A 17,846-nucleotide genomic window follows, 5' to 3' on the forward strand; every position below is an offset into this window, starting at 1 on the left:
CAGAGCTTCCTCTGCCATTCTGGGACTGTAGCTCCAGGCTGTTATGGAAAAGAAAGACTTGAGCTTTAGATTTTTTATAAATCAAAGTGCTTTCTATTCTCTTTTTAAACTGCAGAAAACTGCTCATCTGAAACACTTCACTGCTAAGGCCGATCATTTCAGTATGTAAGCAGTTTAAAAGTTTGAAAATGACGGAAAAACTGAAGCTTACTGCTACACAACGGGACAAATGGCACCACAGCGACATCAAGTGGCCGTTTTAGGAAACTGCTTTATAGAGAATCACTTGTTTCAGTTTACAGGGACGGGAAAATAACATTATTATGAACATTATTATGAAAATTAATATCCAGAGCAGTAAAGCTTTAAGATCCATTATGTAGACATCTTTTGCCTCTTGGGAATCTGCTAAAGTGTCACACTCTCCTGATTTTAATTTGTATCCTATTTAATCTGATCATAACAATATAAACATGAAATCAGGTCTGGGACCCTCAGGCTGATTGTCTGGAGCAGCAAAGCCTCTGTTCCAGATGCCTAGTCAAGCTCTTGGTGTGTTGGAGAAAGGAAACATCTAAAAGCTGCAGGATATCGGCCCTCAGTTTCAGGAACTGGCCCCCTGTTTTAGAGAGCCACTGACTGCAACAGACTAAAGACATTTCTTTTTTATTGAGTCATTAAAACTGATCACAGATCTGCTCTACAGCAGAATATGGGTGTAAAGAAAAAGAGGATTAAGACAAAAAAAGAAAGAATAAAATAATGAATTCTTCCTTGCTTGATAAATGTGTCTTTACTAGACTGTCTTCTTTATTTACATCAATACCTTAATAGAAAACAAATATATTTTTTTAGAATTTTATTCCAGATTTTTGTGAATTTGCTAAGTATTACCAAACTAATGAGATGTTAAACGTCTGTTGTTGTTTTTTTACACAGTCTCATCATATAGAATGACTGAAAGATAATATAGAATATGTAACTAATCTATCTAATCACACTGTAATGGGGACCAGGAGTCCCATTACTCCATGAAATATGATTATTGATTTTGTGTTAAGTAATATTAAGTTGGAGCAAATAGTTGGGTTGTTTGAGTTCTTTATTGCAGTTATTTTTTGCATGCTTTTTTGTGATGCAGAAGGATTGGCCATCCTGCCTGTGGAAAGAAGGTGTAAACATTAATGTCAATTATTCTTCCTTATTTTCTCTTTATGTTAAATGAAAGTACCTTCCTTTTCCTGGTTTGGCTCCACAGAAGGGCATGGCTGAAAAGGTAAATCAAAATTATCAGAAGGGTAGTTTGGGATGAGTTTTATTAAGTTTGATGGGTTTTTGTGATTGACTTTAGATTTGTTTATTTGTATTGATTTCCATGTGTATAAATATTACTTCTGGTGTATAGTTTATTGTTTTGGTGTAGGTTTTGTATTTATATTAATTTTGCATCTTTTTCTTAAAGGAATAGTACACCCAAAACATGATTAGCCTTCATTTTCTACTCATCCCCATGCTGAACAACACTCTGGAGTACTTTTTTGATATCTCAAATGCATCTGGAGATCTGGGAGGCTTCTTGCTGTCTGCTGACATTCAAATAATGGAGGTCTACGGTGCCCGAGGCAGAAAGGTCCATAAAAGTCCACAAAAAACGTGTCAATATTCCTCCATACTGCTCGTCCAATGTATTCCAAGTGTCCTGAGTGGGTAGCATCCAGAATTTACTCGAAACGAAGTCATTTAGAATGTTTTTAGAGCATAAACAGTAGTGTATAGGATTTCCTAAAAGCGCGTTCACGAGTCTACGGAAACCGCGGCAGACCAAACCAGATGAAAGTGCGCATTAAGCTCGGCAAAGAACTCATGCTCTTCCTCAACACTTAAGTCCTCAGACATTTTTCTTTCGTTGTTTCTTTCTTTGCACAGGTAAACAGCACATTTCTTCTTCTGCGCTTGCATTATCGGCAGAGCAGACGCTGAATGCGCACTTTCATCTGGTTTGGTCTGCCGGCTTCCGTAGCGTCGTGAACGCGCTTTTAGGAAATCCTATACACTACTGTTTATGCTCTAAAAACATTCTAAATGACTTTGTTTCGAGTAAATTATGGACGCTACCCACTCAGGACACTTGGAATACATTGGACGAGCAGTATGGAGGAATATTGACACGTTTTTTGTGGACTTTTATGGACCTTTCTGCCGCGGGCGCCATAGACCTCCATTATTTGAATGTCAGTAGACAGCAAGAAGCCTCCCAGATCTCCAGATGCATTTGAGATATCAAAAAAGTACTCCAGAGTGTTGTTCAGCATGGGGGTGAGTAGAAAATGAAGGCTAATCATGTTTTGGGTGTACTATTCCTTTAATAATCCCTTTTCATGGTTCCTTCCTTCATGTCACCTGAGTTGAATTTGGTATAACAAGCTGTTTGTTCTTTTTAATGTAAGAAGGTGTTGGTGTGCACAAGCTGGAGATCAATAAAGCACCATCGCAGGTTCAGGTGTTTTTACTACTTTACTGTATTATCAGTCAGGTAGTGATGGAGAAAGCATGATTGAAACTAACCCCTAGAACCCTACGGACCCACCGGTGGGTCCAGCTGCTACGTGACCTCGTAATTTTAACAAACCCCCAGTATTGATGTAAAAAACACATTTGGCACAGTTTGGTGACATTTATGGATAAATGTGCCAAAATGGCCTCTCCGCCTAAGAAATTTCTCACTAATACCATTCTAAAATAAATATGATTCATCTGATTGAGTCCAAATTTGGTATATTTTTACACAACATTTAGATTTAAAAGTCTGTACTACTTTTTTGTGCTATAAATAATATTTTGGTAGTGTTTTGCAATGTTTATTTCAAAAAATCTTTTGGCGAGGTTCAAAAAATGCAAAATATTTTGTATTTTGTCCCTAATATTTCAGGCAGGGTCAAAGCTACAATGGTGCTGACACCAGAAAACCATTCTATGACATCTTACCTTTACAGAGGTACCAAAAGTTTCTTCTTAAATCTAATAGCTGTGAGGCTATAAGTTATTTGCTGTTGTGTGTTTTTGTCAGGCAGAAATTTATTTATACCCCCTGAGGGTGTAAGAGGCTAAGGAGATGTTCCCTCGTGGAGGTAAATACCTGGAACCAGCTGCAGAGGGAGGTGGAGCTGCACAGGTATCAGGAAGGGCTTCACATGCTGCTTTCACTTTCACTTTTCTACTCTGCAGCTACTGTTGCTCAGACATCTTTGTTTAGTCCTGTAAAATCAGACTCATCAGCACCATCAGGAGGATCTAACAAACACTCTCTGCTGAACGAAGGTGAGCAAAGATCTAACATCTCTGTCACCCAGATCAAAACTTTCCTTCAGATTTCTATCTGTTGTTTTCAGATATCCACAAAGGTTGTTTCTGCCTGGACATGTCTAAGTGGTTCTGGATGTTATCATCAGTGTTATACAAAGAAGACGATAAATTACATGTAGAAGATCTTTTTGTACAAGTTTTTAAGAGATGAACGTCGTTGAAGCTCCCCGTCTTCTGATTGGCTGATTCCTACACAGTCTTCCTTTGTTCCTAAATGTTCTGCCTTTATAACCATTTAATATAGAACAACTAAGATATGATGTTAAACTTCTCAGTAAAATCAGTAGCCAGATTACTGCATTTTCAGCAGGTTTGTTCTGTAAAAATATAAGAAGAACAGAGTACTAAAGCAGCTTCACACTTCCTGTCTTTGGATCTGTTTCAACATGTGGACCTTTCTGCCTCAAAGATGACTTTACCAGTTAACAAACGTGTGGATCCTGTTTTCTTTCACAATAAAAGGTAGCTTGACTTTGTCTTTTGTTTTCCCTGCTTATAGACAAGACGCCGCTAAACTGTTGTTTTTGGGTGGTTTTGAAGAACTGCATTCAGTTGTTATTGGCTAAACAAAGAGCTAACATGTGCTCACATGTATTGATGAAGGGCGTTTATCTGTTTCTGCAAAGAAAATACCACTCTGACTGTCTCTGGTTTGGAGATGAGTTAGCAGAGTATGAATGAGCTCAGTGATTATTTTTCTGCTCAATGATCAGGCTCATTAGTTTAGTCATAGATGCTGATACCAAAAGACTAATAAAATGATGCTGAACGATGTGAAACTTATAGGTTCAGGTCCAGCAGCTCTCGCCATGTTTTAATAGTGAAGACAGACATGTGGGAACCAAAACTTTCTTAATCAGAGTTCTGACTTTAGGGGATGCAAATCGGAACTTGGTTAAAATGAACTTTTTTCTGGATGCTTCTAGAAAGCCTTGCTTTGGTTTTGGGTTCAGTAAAACATCTGAAACAAGCCCAAAGGGTTTGACTGTACTATCAAGGCTGCAGCTGTTAATATTGTTGCCTTGCACCAACTGTAACTGTTTTTCTGGTCTCCCTGTGAATGCCCAGGTTGTCCTCCTGTTTTCTTCTAAAAACATGGCTACTAGGTCCTCAGGACGCTGAAAATAGCCCTCAGGTGTCGCCATGCATGGCTTGTCCTGTGTGTCTCTGCACTCATGTGACATTAGCTGTTAAACATTTTGCCTTCTTGCCTCAGGTCTCAGCTTGCAGACATGACCACAGCCAGCTGTCTCCTATCTGAAGACCAGTTCCGGTGCTTTGTATGTCAGAATGTCTTCACGGATCCGGTCAGCACACCATGTGGGCACAACTTCTGTAAGAACTGCGTCACAGAAACCTCCCATGCTGATGTCCCCTTTCAGTGTCCAATCTGTCAAAGGATGTTCTTCCCAAAACCAGAGCTGCAGGTCAACACTCTGATCGCTGAGCTGCTGGACATGTTCAGACGGTCAGCTCAGCGCCAGAATCGAGAGCCAGTTAGAGGAGATTTCTTCTGTAGAACTAGAAGTAATGCCTTTAAAATATTTTTATTTTGTCTTTTCTTGATTGTATCCTCCCAAGTAAAATATGGCCCTCATCTGAAAGAGGAAGCAAAGGGAAAGAAACCAGAATCACCAGAAGAAAACAAGCTTTCTGCCGTTCACCTGGAGCAGCTTTTCACTGAGGTGATGAAGAAAGAAATCCCCAGACTGTTGATCCGAGCCGAGCTGATGAAGGCTCAACGCTACGCGGTGGATGTGACTCTGGATCCGGACACTCTGCATCCCAAACTTGTCCTGTCGGCTGACAGGAAACAAGTGAGATGTTGTGATCCACAGAAGAATCTCCCACACGACCTAAAGAGGTTTTTATATTATAAATACGTTTTAGGGGAGCAGAGTTTCTCCTCAGGTAGGTTCTACTTCGAGGTCCAGGTGAAAGGAAAGACTAACTGGACTTTAGGGGTGGCCAAAGAGTCGGTCAAAAGGGTAGGACTCATCAGACTCAGGCCCCAGTTTGGTTACTGGTCCTTAACTGTGAGGAATGGAAAGGAGTACAGTGGTCTGTCTGAGCCTCCAGTCCATTTCTCTCTTCAGTCTCGTCCTGAAAAGGTGGGGGTGTTTGTGGATTACGGGGAGGGTCTGGTCTTCTTTTATGATGTAGATGCTGCTGCTCTCATCTACTCCTTCACTGGCTGCTTCTTCACAGAGAGACTCCATCCGTTCTTCGGTACGGGTCACAATAACAATGGTACAAACGGAGAGCCTCTGATCATCACAGCTGTCCGCCTCCCAGAGTAACTCCTTATTAACAGGATGTTCCTTTAAAAGTGCCTTCCTTACAGTTTTCTAAATGCTCTTTGACTTTGATGAACTGTTGTAAGTCTTCATTCAGAGTCTGATTAATTAAATGTATCTTACTGATCTTTAAATGCTGAAGATAGATTGAAAGACAAGGTAAAAAGCAAAAAAGTTATGAAAATCATTGACACATTTTGATGAAATAGATAAATAAGTGTACTTTACTGGTAGCACAATCTGTACCATCAGCTCATTTGCGCACTGGCAACCAGATATACAACCAGCAGATTTATAGTGACCCAGGTCCATCCACCCATGTGCAGAAACACCCTCAAAGCATGATGCTACCACCCCCATGCTTCACAGTAGGGAAGGTGTTCTTGGGATGGTACTCATCGTTCTTCTTCCTCCAAACACTGTTAGTGGAATTATGACCAAAAAGTTTTTTTTTGGTCTCTGACCACATGAATTTCTCCCATGACTCCTCTGGATCATCCAAATGATCAATGGCAAACTTAAGATGGGCCTTGACATGTGCTGGTTTCAGCTAGTGAAGGCAAGTCTGAAGCCTCTGAATCAATGAACCAATTTGACACAATTGGCCAAAACTCCCCATGCTTGATATATTTGGAACAGTTTAAAAATGCGACTTCTGCTGGATGCTTTCAGAACTACAATTAAACAAGTCCTCTAATGTCTGCATTTCATGCTTGACATGGTTTGTTCCATCATGATAGTATTGATAATAATAATAATCAAATAAATAATAAAAATAATTGCTCTCTGACCTTGGAAATTGCAATATGATAAACAGCCCCTCTGATGCACAGCAGTTATATCATGCAGGGCTCCTGTAACAATGGTTCTGAGGTTTCCAAGGTACATCTATATATCTGTAGACCTAAATATAAAATTTCTTTCTCTCTCTTTGAATAAAACTGTAAATGGGGAAAATCCGCTATTTGAGACGTGATTCTGATGTATTTAAATACCCAGATTACTTCAATTTACTGTGAAGCTCCACACAAAGATGACGTAACGAGTAGGGCTGTAAATAATAATCGTTTTGTATCGATACATTGATCCAACAGCCGACGATGCGATGCATTGACACGTCCGCAGGAGAAGCGACTAATTTTTTTTTTCTTCCGGTCTATTTTTATCCATATGCTCCTGTGTGTAATTCTGACTCCTGCGCTGCGGTCGCGCTAAACCTATTTTGCTATACGCTGTGGGTCTAGATGCGTCCGAGGCAATGAGGAAATTGGGGCGAGTTTGTCCGACAACGGAGGGACATAATGGCGAAAAATAGCGGGGATCCAGGTGGAAAAAGGGTCCCAGCGTTCTCGCACACCTCGCTATTCTTGCTGGTCAAACTTCACAAGTTGTTTTCCGCAATTGCGGTCATAAAAACAAAACAAGCCGACCTCATGTCTGCGGCACTGTCTGCGGTCAGTTACAATTTGGGAGAGGTGCAGCAGAGAGTCTGCGGAGGGGGCGTGGACGTCGACACTCTGGAGCCGAGGTATTGCATTGCACTCATTGCACTGATTTTGTGCACTATTTCTTGTTCCAAGGCCTTTCAGAATCTATTACGCAGGGGTATTATTATTTTTCAGTGAATGAGGTTTTAATAGGCCTAGGTGGAGTACAACTTTTCTTTATATTGTTTTTTTTTTCAAATAAAATGATTAAGGATGTTACAGCTTTCATTGATATATTTCAAATTTTAAACATTGTGTAGCCTGTGAGGTAAAAAAAAAAACACACAAAAAAACAACAAATTAATCGAATCAAATCGAATCGAATTGTGGTGTATTCTTGAGTATCGAAAATAATCGAACAGTTGGGTCAGGAAATTGATACTAAATGGAATCGTCATGATGGGTGTGATTTACACCCGTAGTAACGAGGCATCGCTGCCAGCGGTCACTTGACTGGAGGTGCGCTCTACACACTTCTCAATAAAACTTTGACTTCAATAAGGTTGAAGCAGAAGAAGTCAGAATTCAGACTTTAATCTCAGAATTCTGACTTTTTTCTCAGAATTCTGACTGATTTCTGACAGCTAACAAACATGTTAGCATCAAGCCGTAGCCATGTCTGCTTTAAAGACCAGTGATGGGAGTAACGGCGTTGAAAGTAACGGCGTTACTAACGCCGCTACCTTTTTTAGTAACGAGTAATCAAAATTATTACTCTTACTGTAACTATAAAGCATACAGAAAAAAAAGTATTGGTCTAATAGATTTACAGTTTATTTTGGATTTTATTTTATGCGCTGCATAGATTTTATTGTGCGCCGAGAACGCCCCAGCAGTGCGCAATTGCACAAGTGTGCAGCTTTGAGTGAGCATTGGTGCTCATAGTCAACCAATGTTACCATACCAGTTATAACTGCAACTGCTTGGTTTTCTTGCCTTTGTGCAACAGGCCTGAATAGGGCTGAAATGGACAGGCAAAATTATTTTACCTCCGTTGCACTCAAATTTCCTTACGGTACGAAAATAAGATGGGCTATTACAGGTAATGCGTTAGTCCAACTAAAGATAATACCATCATCGGTTGTTAAGTTTCAACCTTTTAATCTCTAAAGCACTGGAAACCATGTGACCACTAGTGACGCTCCCTCAGATAGATGGAAGGTTTTCGGAAATGATGGTTGTCAAGCAATGTCAGGGAGGACACTTTTTGGAAATGGAATTTCTTGATTGGCTGTGAATATCAGCTCTAAGGAGAAAGATGGACGTACTATTCAATTCAGTTTATTTATATAGCACCAATTCAAAACACAAGTCATCTCAAGGCACTTTACAGTTTAATCAGATCATACAGTCAAATTGATTTAAAGTTTTCTATCTAAAGAAAACCAGTTGATTGCATCGACTCATTGACTCAAATACAATCCCTCACACTAAGCATGCTTGTAGCGACAGTGGAGAGGAAAAACTACCTTTTAACAGGAAGAAACCTCCAGCAGAACCAGGCTCAGTGTGAGCGGCCATCTGCCGAAGCCGACTGGGGTTCAAGGGGACAGAAGCAGAGATATAAAAAGCAGCTGTAAAAGGCGGCCCCATCCATGAAACACACAGCCAGGCAGACGAGCTCCAGCCAGCTCCCATGTCAGAGGATGAAGAGAGCACATCTAGCCAGTCACGGTCAGAGAAACAGGACTACACTAGAAAACAGGCCGATCTCCAGCATCTATAAACAAAGGTGTTGATGGCAGCAGCACAGCTGATATTTCTCTCCAGGATGGAGTCACAGGCAAACAAGATCAGTTAAGGCAAAGCTACGCTGAGAAAAAGTAGAGAGAGCAGAACGTTAGGGATTGAACAGATTCTGCAGAGTAGGAGAATAGAGAGAGAATGATGCAGAATGATGAAACGGGGGTCCCTATGTCCTCCAGCAGTCTAAGCCTATAGCAGCATAACTACAGAGATAGCTCAGGATAACCTGAGCCACCCTAACTATAAGTTTTTTTAAAAAGGAAAGTTTTAAGCCTAGCCTTAAAAGTAGACAGGGTGTCTGCCTCACGGACTTAAACTGGTAGTTGGCTCCACAGGAGAGGAGCCTGATAACTAAAAGATCTGCCTCCCATTCTACTTTTAGAAATTCTAGGAACCACTAGTAAACCTGCAGATTGAGAGCAAAGTGCTCTGTTAGGAACATAAGGAACAATCAGATCTCTGATATCAGATGGAGTTTGGCCATTTAAGGCTTTATATGTGAGAAGGAGGATTTTAAATTCTATTCTGGATTTAACAGGAAGCCAATGAAGAGAAGCCAGGATAGGAGAGATGTGATCTCTCTTTTTAATTTTCATCAGAACTCTGGCTGCAGCATTTTGGATCAGCTGAAGGCTTTTAACTGCAGTTTGTGGACTTCCTGATAGTAAAGAATTACAATAGTCCAGCCTTGAAGTAACAAATGCATGGACTAATTTCTCAGCATCACCCCTGGACAGGATATTTCAAATTTTTGCAACATTCTACAGATGAAAGAAGGAAATTCTAGAAACCTCTTTGATATGGGATTTAAATGACAGGTCCTGATCAAAAACAACACCAAGATTTTTTACTTTATTATCTGAAATCAGTTTAATCCCATCCAAATAAAGTGACTGGCTAATTGTTACACGTCTCAACTGGGTTGAAACAATTGCAACAAATGATATTTCGTTGACGTCTTCACTTCTCTTCCTCTCAGAGTGCAAAGCCTGTGAACATAGAGCTTCAGTGAATGAAGGGACGACCGCTGTGTTCTTCCCCAAGCTCTGTATGAGGGGGGAAGGGGCAGTGCTCCTCACTCTAGAGCCCCTGGTGAAATGCTGTCTACATTTTGGTTCTCTTTTTCCTTTTTTCTTCTTTGACAGTGTTTCGGTCAAATTTCAGTTTAACACGGAAACCCTTGTGTATATATTACATTGACATTCACGTAGTTTAAATGGTGGCTTATACTCTAAAACAGATTTCCTCAACTCTTTATATATAAAAAAAAAAGTGAATTTCCCACTTTATGGTGTATCACATCATTAGGTTATTTTTCAAAGACTATGGTCCAGAGATTATAACTTCTGTTTTGTCTGCATTTAGAAGGAGAAAGTTAAGAGTCATCCAGGTTTTATGTCTTCAAGCAATGCCTGTAATTTATGTAATAGGTTAGCTTCATCTGGATTTATAGACAGATATAGCTGGGTATCATCAGAATAAGAGTGAAAATTAATCCACGTTGCATTGTGGGACGTCGCGGTCATATTGACGGCTACGCAAACGTAAACATAGCTCTGATACAACGTTGTTGTTGAAAGAAGAGACGCAGAAGTAGAGAGAAAAAAGATGTCAAAATCCCGAAAAAGATCTGGAATTTACCAGGACACATTAAATAGAGATTGGGAAGCATATATAAAACGAAGAGAAGTGATCCCACTAGAACGTTTTCGGGAAAATAAACATCCGTTGGCGAACGTCCTCAAGCTCCCTGGTGGTCTAGTGGTTAGGATTCGGCGCTCTCACCGCCGCGGCCCGGGTTCGATTCCCGGTCAGGGAACACTTTTTTTCCCCCTATGCAAGCGATGGAACGCTGGTCGTTTCTGACCATTTTATCGGAGTTTATCGTGAAACGCATTAGTGGTTGACGAATCTCTTATTTTTCCGTCGCCATTATCGCACAATGATAATCACATATCGCAGGTCATTCTTATGGACGCTATCATCATATCATGTAGCGATATATATATGTGCGTGTAAAGAAAACTTTATTCTTGGACACGAGTCTTAACTTGGCAAAGCAAAAAAAGTTCACCTCCTTCGAGCCGGATTCGAACCAGCGACCTAAGGATCTCTGAGTTCACACACTACAGTCCTCCGCTCTACCAACTGAGCTATCGAAGGGGCCACGAAAATCAGAGCGGGCTGTGATGTTTTTAATAGGGGACAGCGATTGGTTCTACGCGTTTGTTTCATCTTTACAATACAATACAAATAAAAAACAGAGAACAGAGGTTAAAATTCCAATCGTTCTTTATTTTTTCTCTCGTATTAATCATTCATACTCCAGCATTATTTTTTTTGTTGCTATATTTACACTTTTTATGTAATCATGTTTTCATGCTTTCGAACCAGCAACAGTGGTCACGTCTCTCGTCCCACCTTCCCACGCCTCAATAGGCCAATAACCCACACACTTACTGCTGAGCAGAGCAACCTCAGTGGGGATGAGACAACAAGGTGGTTTAAAAGAAAAAGAAATCCCATAAAGAATCACACCGATCCTTAGATGCTGCATACAGAGCCGTCACATCTGGCAAGAAACCCAGTGATTAAAACTAACCATTAACAGCAAGAAAACCTGCTGAAATCACAACGTCATCCTTTCCAAGTCTGTGTGCAGCACCTAAATCAAAGAGTCGAACAAAATGGAGCATTAAAAGCAGATGTCTGTTCACATGTGCTTCCAGCATCAGGACAGGTGATATGTAGACACTATGAGCATCCTTAAACTCACAGAGGAGCATTAACACACAGCTCCGATTTTTACTTAGAAAAAAAAACGTATTACAAGTCACGCAGATAAAAGTCTACCATGAAATTCCTTTTCCAAAGAAAAGATTCAAATAGGTTTCATTTCTGTACACAGAGAACAAAAGACGCCGTATTCAGCAATACTGTCTTCGTAAACAAAAAGTAACATAAATCCAGGTTTAATTAATACATAAGATAAATGTACAAAATAAGAAAAAAGGCATTTCTATAATGTCAATAAAATGCTATTCAAAATAAATGTGTAGCTACTGTTGATAAAAAACTAAAGACATTAGAGTGGAGGGAGTACCATCATTAGGACAATCAGCATCAGGTATAAGACCCAGATAAAAACCCCAATAAACCCCGATCTCAGACGCTGCGGTGGCAGAGATCCGAGTCACCAACAGAACCTCAGACCCAAACAGATCAGATGAGAGGAATCTTTATATGAGGAAAAAAAGTGCTTCTACTTCTTCATCTGCAGGCATTCTCATTGGATGAGCTCCAAATATGGCAGCCAATCAGAGGCAGTAGAGTGGAAAATAAAGACTGTAGCTAAGATAATGCTGCATTCAATGTATCTCAGAGAAATTGTATAATTTTCTACCTTTTTAAAATTAAGCTGAGATGAAAATAATAATAGAATAATTCACATTCCCCGAGAAATATTAGTCAAACTTCCAGAAAACTTTTTTTTTCTGACATCTTTACAGGAAAACAGATCGACTTTACCGTGTCAGAAGTTTCTTATCTCCTGGATGTTTTTAATGCTGTGTCAGGGAGAAAAACAGGTTGCATTTGAGAAACTCTTAATTCATTAAGCTTGGTTCAAAAAACAGAAAAGCCACTATTAAGGGGTCAAAATTCTGACACACTGTGTTCATTGAATGCAGGACTGACAGGATAATTGTTGCTTATAGAACCATTTGGCTCAGCAGAAACCTCTGCAGTTTGTCTCCGGCTAACCCAACACTGTTCACCCTGAGGGGTTTTATTGGCTGTGAATGCACCGTCAGGTGTGGTTAAATCCAAGCACTCAATAAAAAAACAAAAACAGGAGCATCTAGACGCCTGTCTGATTTGACTAAAGAATGATAAGAACATAAATGTGCCTGCGTATCTAAGGTTATCTTCTACAGACGGCCCAATAGCTCCCAGAAGTTGCAGTCTGGTCTTCAGGTTTTTTTCACAATCTTCAGCTCCAGAAGGAGCCTCCAAATCAAAGAGGTAAAGAACGAAATGACGCAAAATGAGGATGAGAGTGAAAACTGGTTTGTTGCAGCAGCTCACTGGCTGAGCTGCAGGACATGTGAGAGCCCACCAGGGGGCGCCCCTCACCACAGGGTGGAATGAACAAAGCCAGTCTTGTCTGTTGGTCCCTCAAGTACCTGAAAGTACCACAAGTTAATTCTACTGCTATCCTAAACTACATTCATACACCATCTTCACTCCTCCTGCTGACCTTTTCCAACTCCTCCTCCCTTTTCTCCTCCTCCTCCATCCTCTTCCCATCCTTTCCTTTCGATTTTTGCTGCTTTTTACCTTCTTTTTATTTCCTTTCATTCAGTAAAGTTAACTTGTTTTCTCCTTGATGTTAGTACCCATTCATTCTCACTCTTATTATTTAGTACCTAAACCTTTTATTTCAACGGCCTCCTCTTCCTTCTGCCCCCCCATCCTCCTCTCTCTCTGTGCTGGTTTAAAAAACGAACATTGGAGAAAGTTGCATTGAAAGGCTAAGCCAGCACTGACAGCTCTCCTCTCTCTGGAGAATGAGGTCGCCTTCCTCCTCCTTAGTCCTGGGAAAGAGTCTTCCTCAGTCCTCCTGATATTTTTCCATCAGGCCATGTGTCCATCATCACTGCCTCCTCCTCTTCTTCGACTCCTTTAGCTCTTTCACTTTTCTACCAGTGCATCTTCCTCTGTGATGCCCTGAGCACGGAGCTCCTCTAAGACGTTATCCAGGTGACCCGGGTCGGGGAAGCCGTGACCCGTCAGGTTGGAGCCAAACTCAGTCTTATGGTGGACCTTAGAGAGAAGAAGCACGTCCTGCGTTTAGGTTTCTAGGATCAGCAGTTGGACATTTCAGAGGAATCAGAGGGAGACGTTACCTCGTTCCAGATGACGGTGTCTGATTCTCCTGTGGTGCTTGAAGTACCGACAGAGAAGATGAGCCGGCGGTCCCACGCCACCAGGAGCAGCCTTAGAACCTGCAGACAGGTTGTAGCAAAGCTTTAGCAGAACGAACCAGTTCCAACCAGTTTATCGGTCAATAACCAACACTGAACCAAAACTGGTGGTGCACCGCAGCGGAGGAACCTCATTGTTTTTTGTTTTTGTTTTTTTAGTTCATCCAAATAATTCAATTTATTCCATTCTGGCTAAATGGAAATAAAATAAAAAATCACCAGTGAAACAGTAAAAAATTTAAGCTGTTTTCTCAATCTTTTTTTTTTTATAACATTATCTTCTTAGATTTTTTTTTTTTGACAGATTTCATATTTTCATAATTTGCCCCTAAATTTCTGTTTTTCGGGTTTAAGTTTTCACAACCTCTCAGCGGACCAATAGAAATGCTTCTTTGCTCCTCATTCCAGAGGAAAGGCCCCCCAAGAATAAACAGAATGAAAGCTAAAACACAATTTAAAAAGAATAGAATTCATTAAACTAAAATTTAAAAAGAGTAATAAAAAAAAAAGGTTTGAAAAACTTAAATCTAAGAAAATATCAAAAGTTCTCTCATGAAATTTTTTTCATAATTAAATTTCTATTTATTGCACTTGTTCTTTTCACCAATAAAGGATTAATTTTCCTCCACAGATGATCTGCTGGTTGTTTCTTTCTCCCTCATTGCTCTGTTGCAGCTGAGGTCCAGATGGACTCATTTGGACTCTAGCTTCTTTAAGTCGCCGTCACACCTCAACAATTTAGACCAACGGATGCCTGCCATACGGAAAAATCAAGCAAAAACGCAGGCATATGTTGGATAAGTTATGGCTACCTTTTGTTTAAGTTATGGGCACGATGAAGCCCACTGGCACACGTCGACATACGGCGAGTACGTTAGGAAGTTTTGAGCATGCTCAAAATATCCTGAGGTATGCCAGCGTATGCTCATACATGGGGCATAAGTTACAGCTAAGTTATCTGATGTTTACATACGTTCAGTATCAGTTCCTCATCAGTCGTAGCGTCTAGCTTATCCTAAACCTCTGAGTAACTTCTGCGTAACTTCTGCGTAACTTATCAAGAACTTTTCTCCAACTCTATCAACGTATCTGACGTGTTCCAGATGACAGCTGAACGTGTTTCTAACTTCCAGCCACTGTATAATTAGCCTCGTGAGACCATCCTAATCTTGCGAGCTTTCAAGCTTTCACTCGCAGATCAGTCTGGAGACTCTCTGTTAAAGAAAATTTGGAGCCGTTCACCAAATGAACGTCCAATCAGCGTTGGCTTTGAGGCGGGTTGAGGTGTGACGCAACGAGAAGCGCGACAGTTCAGTCTAAAGAACATGGCGGCTTCAGCCGATGATACTAGCGTTAGCGTGGCTATCGAGCAAGTTTTATGGGAATTACAGAGTATTTCTTCACTGAAAGAATAGCAAAACACTGCTCTGGAGGCTTTTCTCAAAAGGAAAAGATGTTTTTGCTCTTCTCCCGACTGGTTTCGGCAAGAGTAGCAAGAGTAGCCTGGCTTGTGTTTGTGTATTCGCCGTCGCTCTGTTAGTACGTCATATGCTTCGTTGATCTGATTGGTTTATTTGGCCCGTCTATCACCAACATAGGCCAATCAACTAACCAGTATTTTCGCCCCTTCCCAAAATTACTTCAACGGAAGGTTTCCAGTTGGATATGCGGAGCAAATCCATCTGGCGGAGTCAGGTTACTGTATAATGGCGTATTGGCAGCGTTTTGGTATAAAGGGGATTTTTGGATTTAGCTTCATCCACACAGCGTGATGCTGCCACCACCACTGGATCTACTCTATGACCGAAGGACCCCATGTCCTCTGAGGAGACTTTTCCTCACCTTGCGTCCTCTCTCGCTGTCTGGGAGGTAGCAGTGTCGGGGGAAGCCTCTGGCAGTGAAGGGCTTCCCTGGGTTGGGATGCTCTGGTCCCTGGAGGAGAAGAAGCAGCAGTTAGCCGTTAGCTCCTCCTGAGAGCAGACGTCTCAGAGCAGGCTGTAGCACGGCCTACCTGAATCCCTGGCGGGATGTTGTAGATGATGCGGATGGTTTTGCAGTCAGGATGACCCGGGAGGGAGTGAGGGATGACGTGGTACTCCATCTTCCCCGCCGGCTGGTTGCCCGTCTTTACGCCGTAGATGGTTTTGCAGGTGGGACACTGCAGGCTGAGACGGAAGCTTTGATTACTGCTCTGTTCGAGCAGGAAGGGAGGAGGAGCTTCAATCCGGGTGTAAACCCACCTGCCGTCCTTGTTGCCGTTGTTGTACATCGCCACCAGACACTGGAAGTGGTACTGGTGTCCGCACTGGGCCAGCCGCCCCACCGACTCCGCCTTGGAGACGGGGCCCACGCCCGGACCTTTGTATCCAGACGGGCCTCCCAGCGGCTCCATGCAGATGGTGCAGTCCTGGAGGAGAACACCAGTTATCTCTGTATCCTTTCCACATATTTGGACCAATAATGAACGGCTCTCACCTCCTCTGGAGGACTCTTTACTTTCTGCAGGTACTTCTTCACAACCTCGTCTGGAGTTTTTCCTGCAGGCAGAGAAAAAAAAATGGAGGCAGAAGCTGAAGGTCACTGAACAAAGTCATTGTTGAAGTTCCTGAAAGGGCAGTAAAGCTGAAGGGTTTGGCCAAAAATCTAAAGTGTGATTATTTTTGACTAATATTGCGACGTTATTTAGATTTTCCTTTGCACTAACCACAAGTTTGTATGTTGTATGTTTCGGATGGTTTTAACTTCAACGTGAGGGCAGCTACACTGGCTTCACCCAGAAATACTAAAACATGTCACTACGTCACACAACAGATGATAAATCTATTTATTTCACTTATTAAAGTAATAATTATATAACAAAACACTAATATATAAAAACATTTGGATGCTTTTTACACATGCTAATATAGGTTACATGGTTACAACTATTGAAGGCCGGACCAAATGTTTTCCTTCCACTCAACTTTCCAATGATTGGGTCGACTCCCCCATGATTACAGCACATATAGTGCTTTAATAGACAACACATGAAATGTGAAATAATAGTTATATATATAATATATAATATAATAATATAATTATATAATATAATAATGCAAAACAACTAATAATAACAATAATAAGTATTATTAATAGAAATAATTACAGTTACAGGGTCCTAGAGACGGATGGCGTTGTTACCTTTGCGGACCTGCTTCTTGGTGGTCTTCCTGCAGCAGTGGTTGAAGCCCGGTACGGGTTTGATGTCGCTCTTGCTGACAGGTGGGGGGTGCAGCACTAGTTTGGGCGGCCGGGTCAGGCAGACGGGTAGCGCCGCAGCGCTCATCAGGATCCCTGTGATCCCTGGAACACAGAGAACAGGCGTTTGATTCCGTCATCTAATCGCCGCCGCCTCTCTGCGATCGATGCCTTGGCTCTTACCTGCCAGCGCTGGGTGGATCGGACTGGACCCGTTCAGGTTTTTCACCGGGACGGTGGGAACGCTGAGGAGAAAAAAAACACACCGGTTAGTCTGCAGCTTTCCCTCCATCCTCTCAGGCAGCGGCTGAGGGATACTCACTGGCAGAGGCGGATGACGGTCATTCCCAACATAAACAACTGACTGAACACAGAGGCAGAACCGAGTCCTCACAGAACCAACAGAACCAAACGTCTGTTCCTCCTCCTCTGACGGGGAGGACTTCCTGAGCTGTTTATTAGAGCTAATCCCGCAGGTTTCCATCTGCTCACAGACGGACGTCACTCAGGGGATTACCCGCTTCGTCACAGAGCCGTCATCATCCTCAGACAGCTCACCCAGCTCATGGGAACTCTCTGATCACTACTTTACAGCTCCTACCTGTCACCATTTCCACCATCTGATCACTTTCTAGATCACTCCCTGACGACCTTGTGATGTCAGCCCCTTTAAGATAACTGAGACAACATCTGATCACTAACACGACTCTTTCAATCTCGCTCAGACGATC

General features: G+C 41.7%; 2 protein-coding genes and 2 non-coding genes across 6 annotated transcripts in view; 2 read left to right on the forward strand and 2 right to left on the reverse strand.

Annotated features, from left to right (window-relative positions):
* Positions 1 to 3,225: 3,225 nt before the first annotated feature.
* Positions 3,226 to 6,094, forward strand: LOC119785552 (E3 ubiquitin-protein ligase TRIM21-like). Of its 2 annotated transcripts, XM_038288285.1 has the most exons (3): positions 3,271 to 3,318; positions 3,773 to 3,825; positions 4,580 to 6,094. In XM_038288285.1, exons 2-3 carry the CDS (start codon positions 3,773 to 3,775, stop codon positions 5,661 to 5,663), a joined length of 1,137 nt encoding a protein of 378 aa, XP_038144213.1. In that variant the 5' UTR covers positions 3,271 to 3,318; the 3' UTR covers positions 5,664 to 6,094. The 2 variants fall into 2 exon arrangements, with proteins under 2 accessions (XP_038144214.1, XP_038144213.1); XM_038288286.1 differs by lacking the exon at positions 3,773 to 3,825 and having other exon boundaries at positions 3,226 to 3,318.
* Positions 6,095 to 10,640: 4,546 nt separating this feature from the next.
* trnae-cuc lies at positions 10,641 to 10,712 on the forward strand. The gene has a single exon. It is a non-coding gene; the product is annotated as a tRNA-Glu (tRNA).
* Positions 10,713 to 10,968: 256 nt separating this feature from the next.
* trnay-gua lies at positions 10,969 to 11,056 on the reverse strand. Its single transcript is given in 2 exon segments — positions 10,969 to 11,004; positions 11,020 to 11,056. It is a non-coding gene; the product is annotated as a tRNA-Tyr (tRNA).
* A 114-nt stretch (positions 11,057 to 11,170) lies between these two features.
* The window catches only part of LOC119785531 (E3 ubiquitin-protein ligase DTX1-like), a 37,930-nt gene continuing 31,254 nt past the window's right edge, over positions 11,171 to 17,846 (reverse strand). For both annotated transcript variants that reach the window (XM_038288253.1, XM_038288254.1), the window contains exons 5-12: positions 17,299 to 17,360; positions 17,059 to 17,220; positions 16,354 to 16,415; positions 16,119 to 16,285; positions 15,890 to 16,043; positions 15,721 to 15,810; positions 13,801 to 13,899; positions 11,171 to 13,717 (exon numbers count right to left, since the gene is read on the reverse strand). In XM_038288253.1, the coding sequence (XP_038144181.1) occupies positions 13,586 to 13,717; positions 13,801 to 13,899; positions 15,721 to 15,810; positions 15,890 to 16,043; positions 16,119 to 16,285; positions 16,354 to 16,415; positions 17,059 to 17,220; positions 17,299 to 17,360 (928 nt within the window). In that variant the 3' untranslated portion in view covers positions 11,171 to 13,585. The remainder of the gene's footprint in view (positions 13,718 to 13,800; positions 13,900 to 15,720; positions 15,811 to 15,889; positions 16,044 to 16,118; positions 16,286 to 16,353; positions 16,416 to 17,058; positions 17,221 to 17,298; positions 17,361 to 17,846) is intronic.

This window comes from Cyprinodon tularosa, unplaced genomic scaffold (genome assembly GCF_016077235.1).
Source record: "Cyprinodon tularosa strain WSP-4 unplaced genomic scaffold, ASM1607723v1 ctg25, whole genome shotgun sequence".
NCBI classification, from domain to species: domain Eukaryota; kingdom Metazoa; phylum Chordata; class Actinopteri; order Cyprinodontiformes; family Cyprinodontidae; genus Cyprinodon; species Cyprinodon tularosa.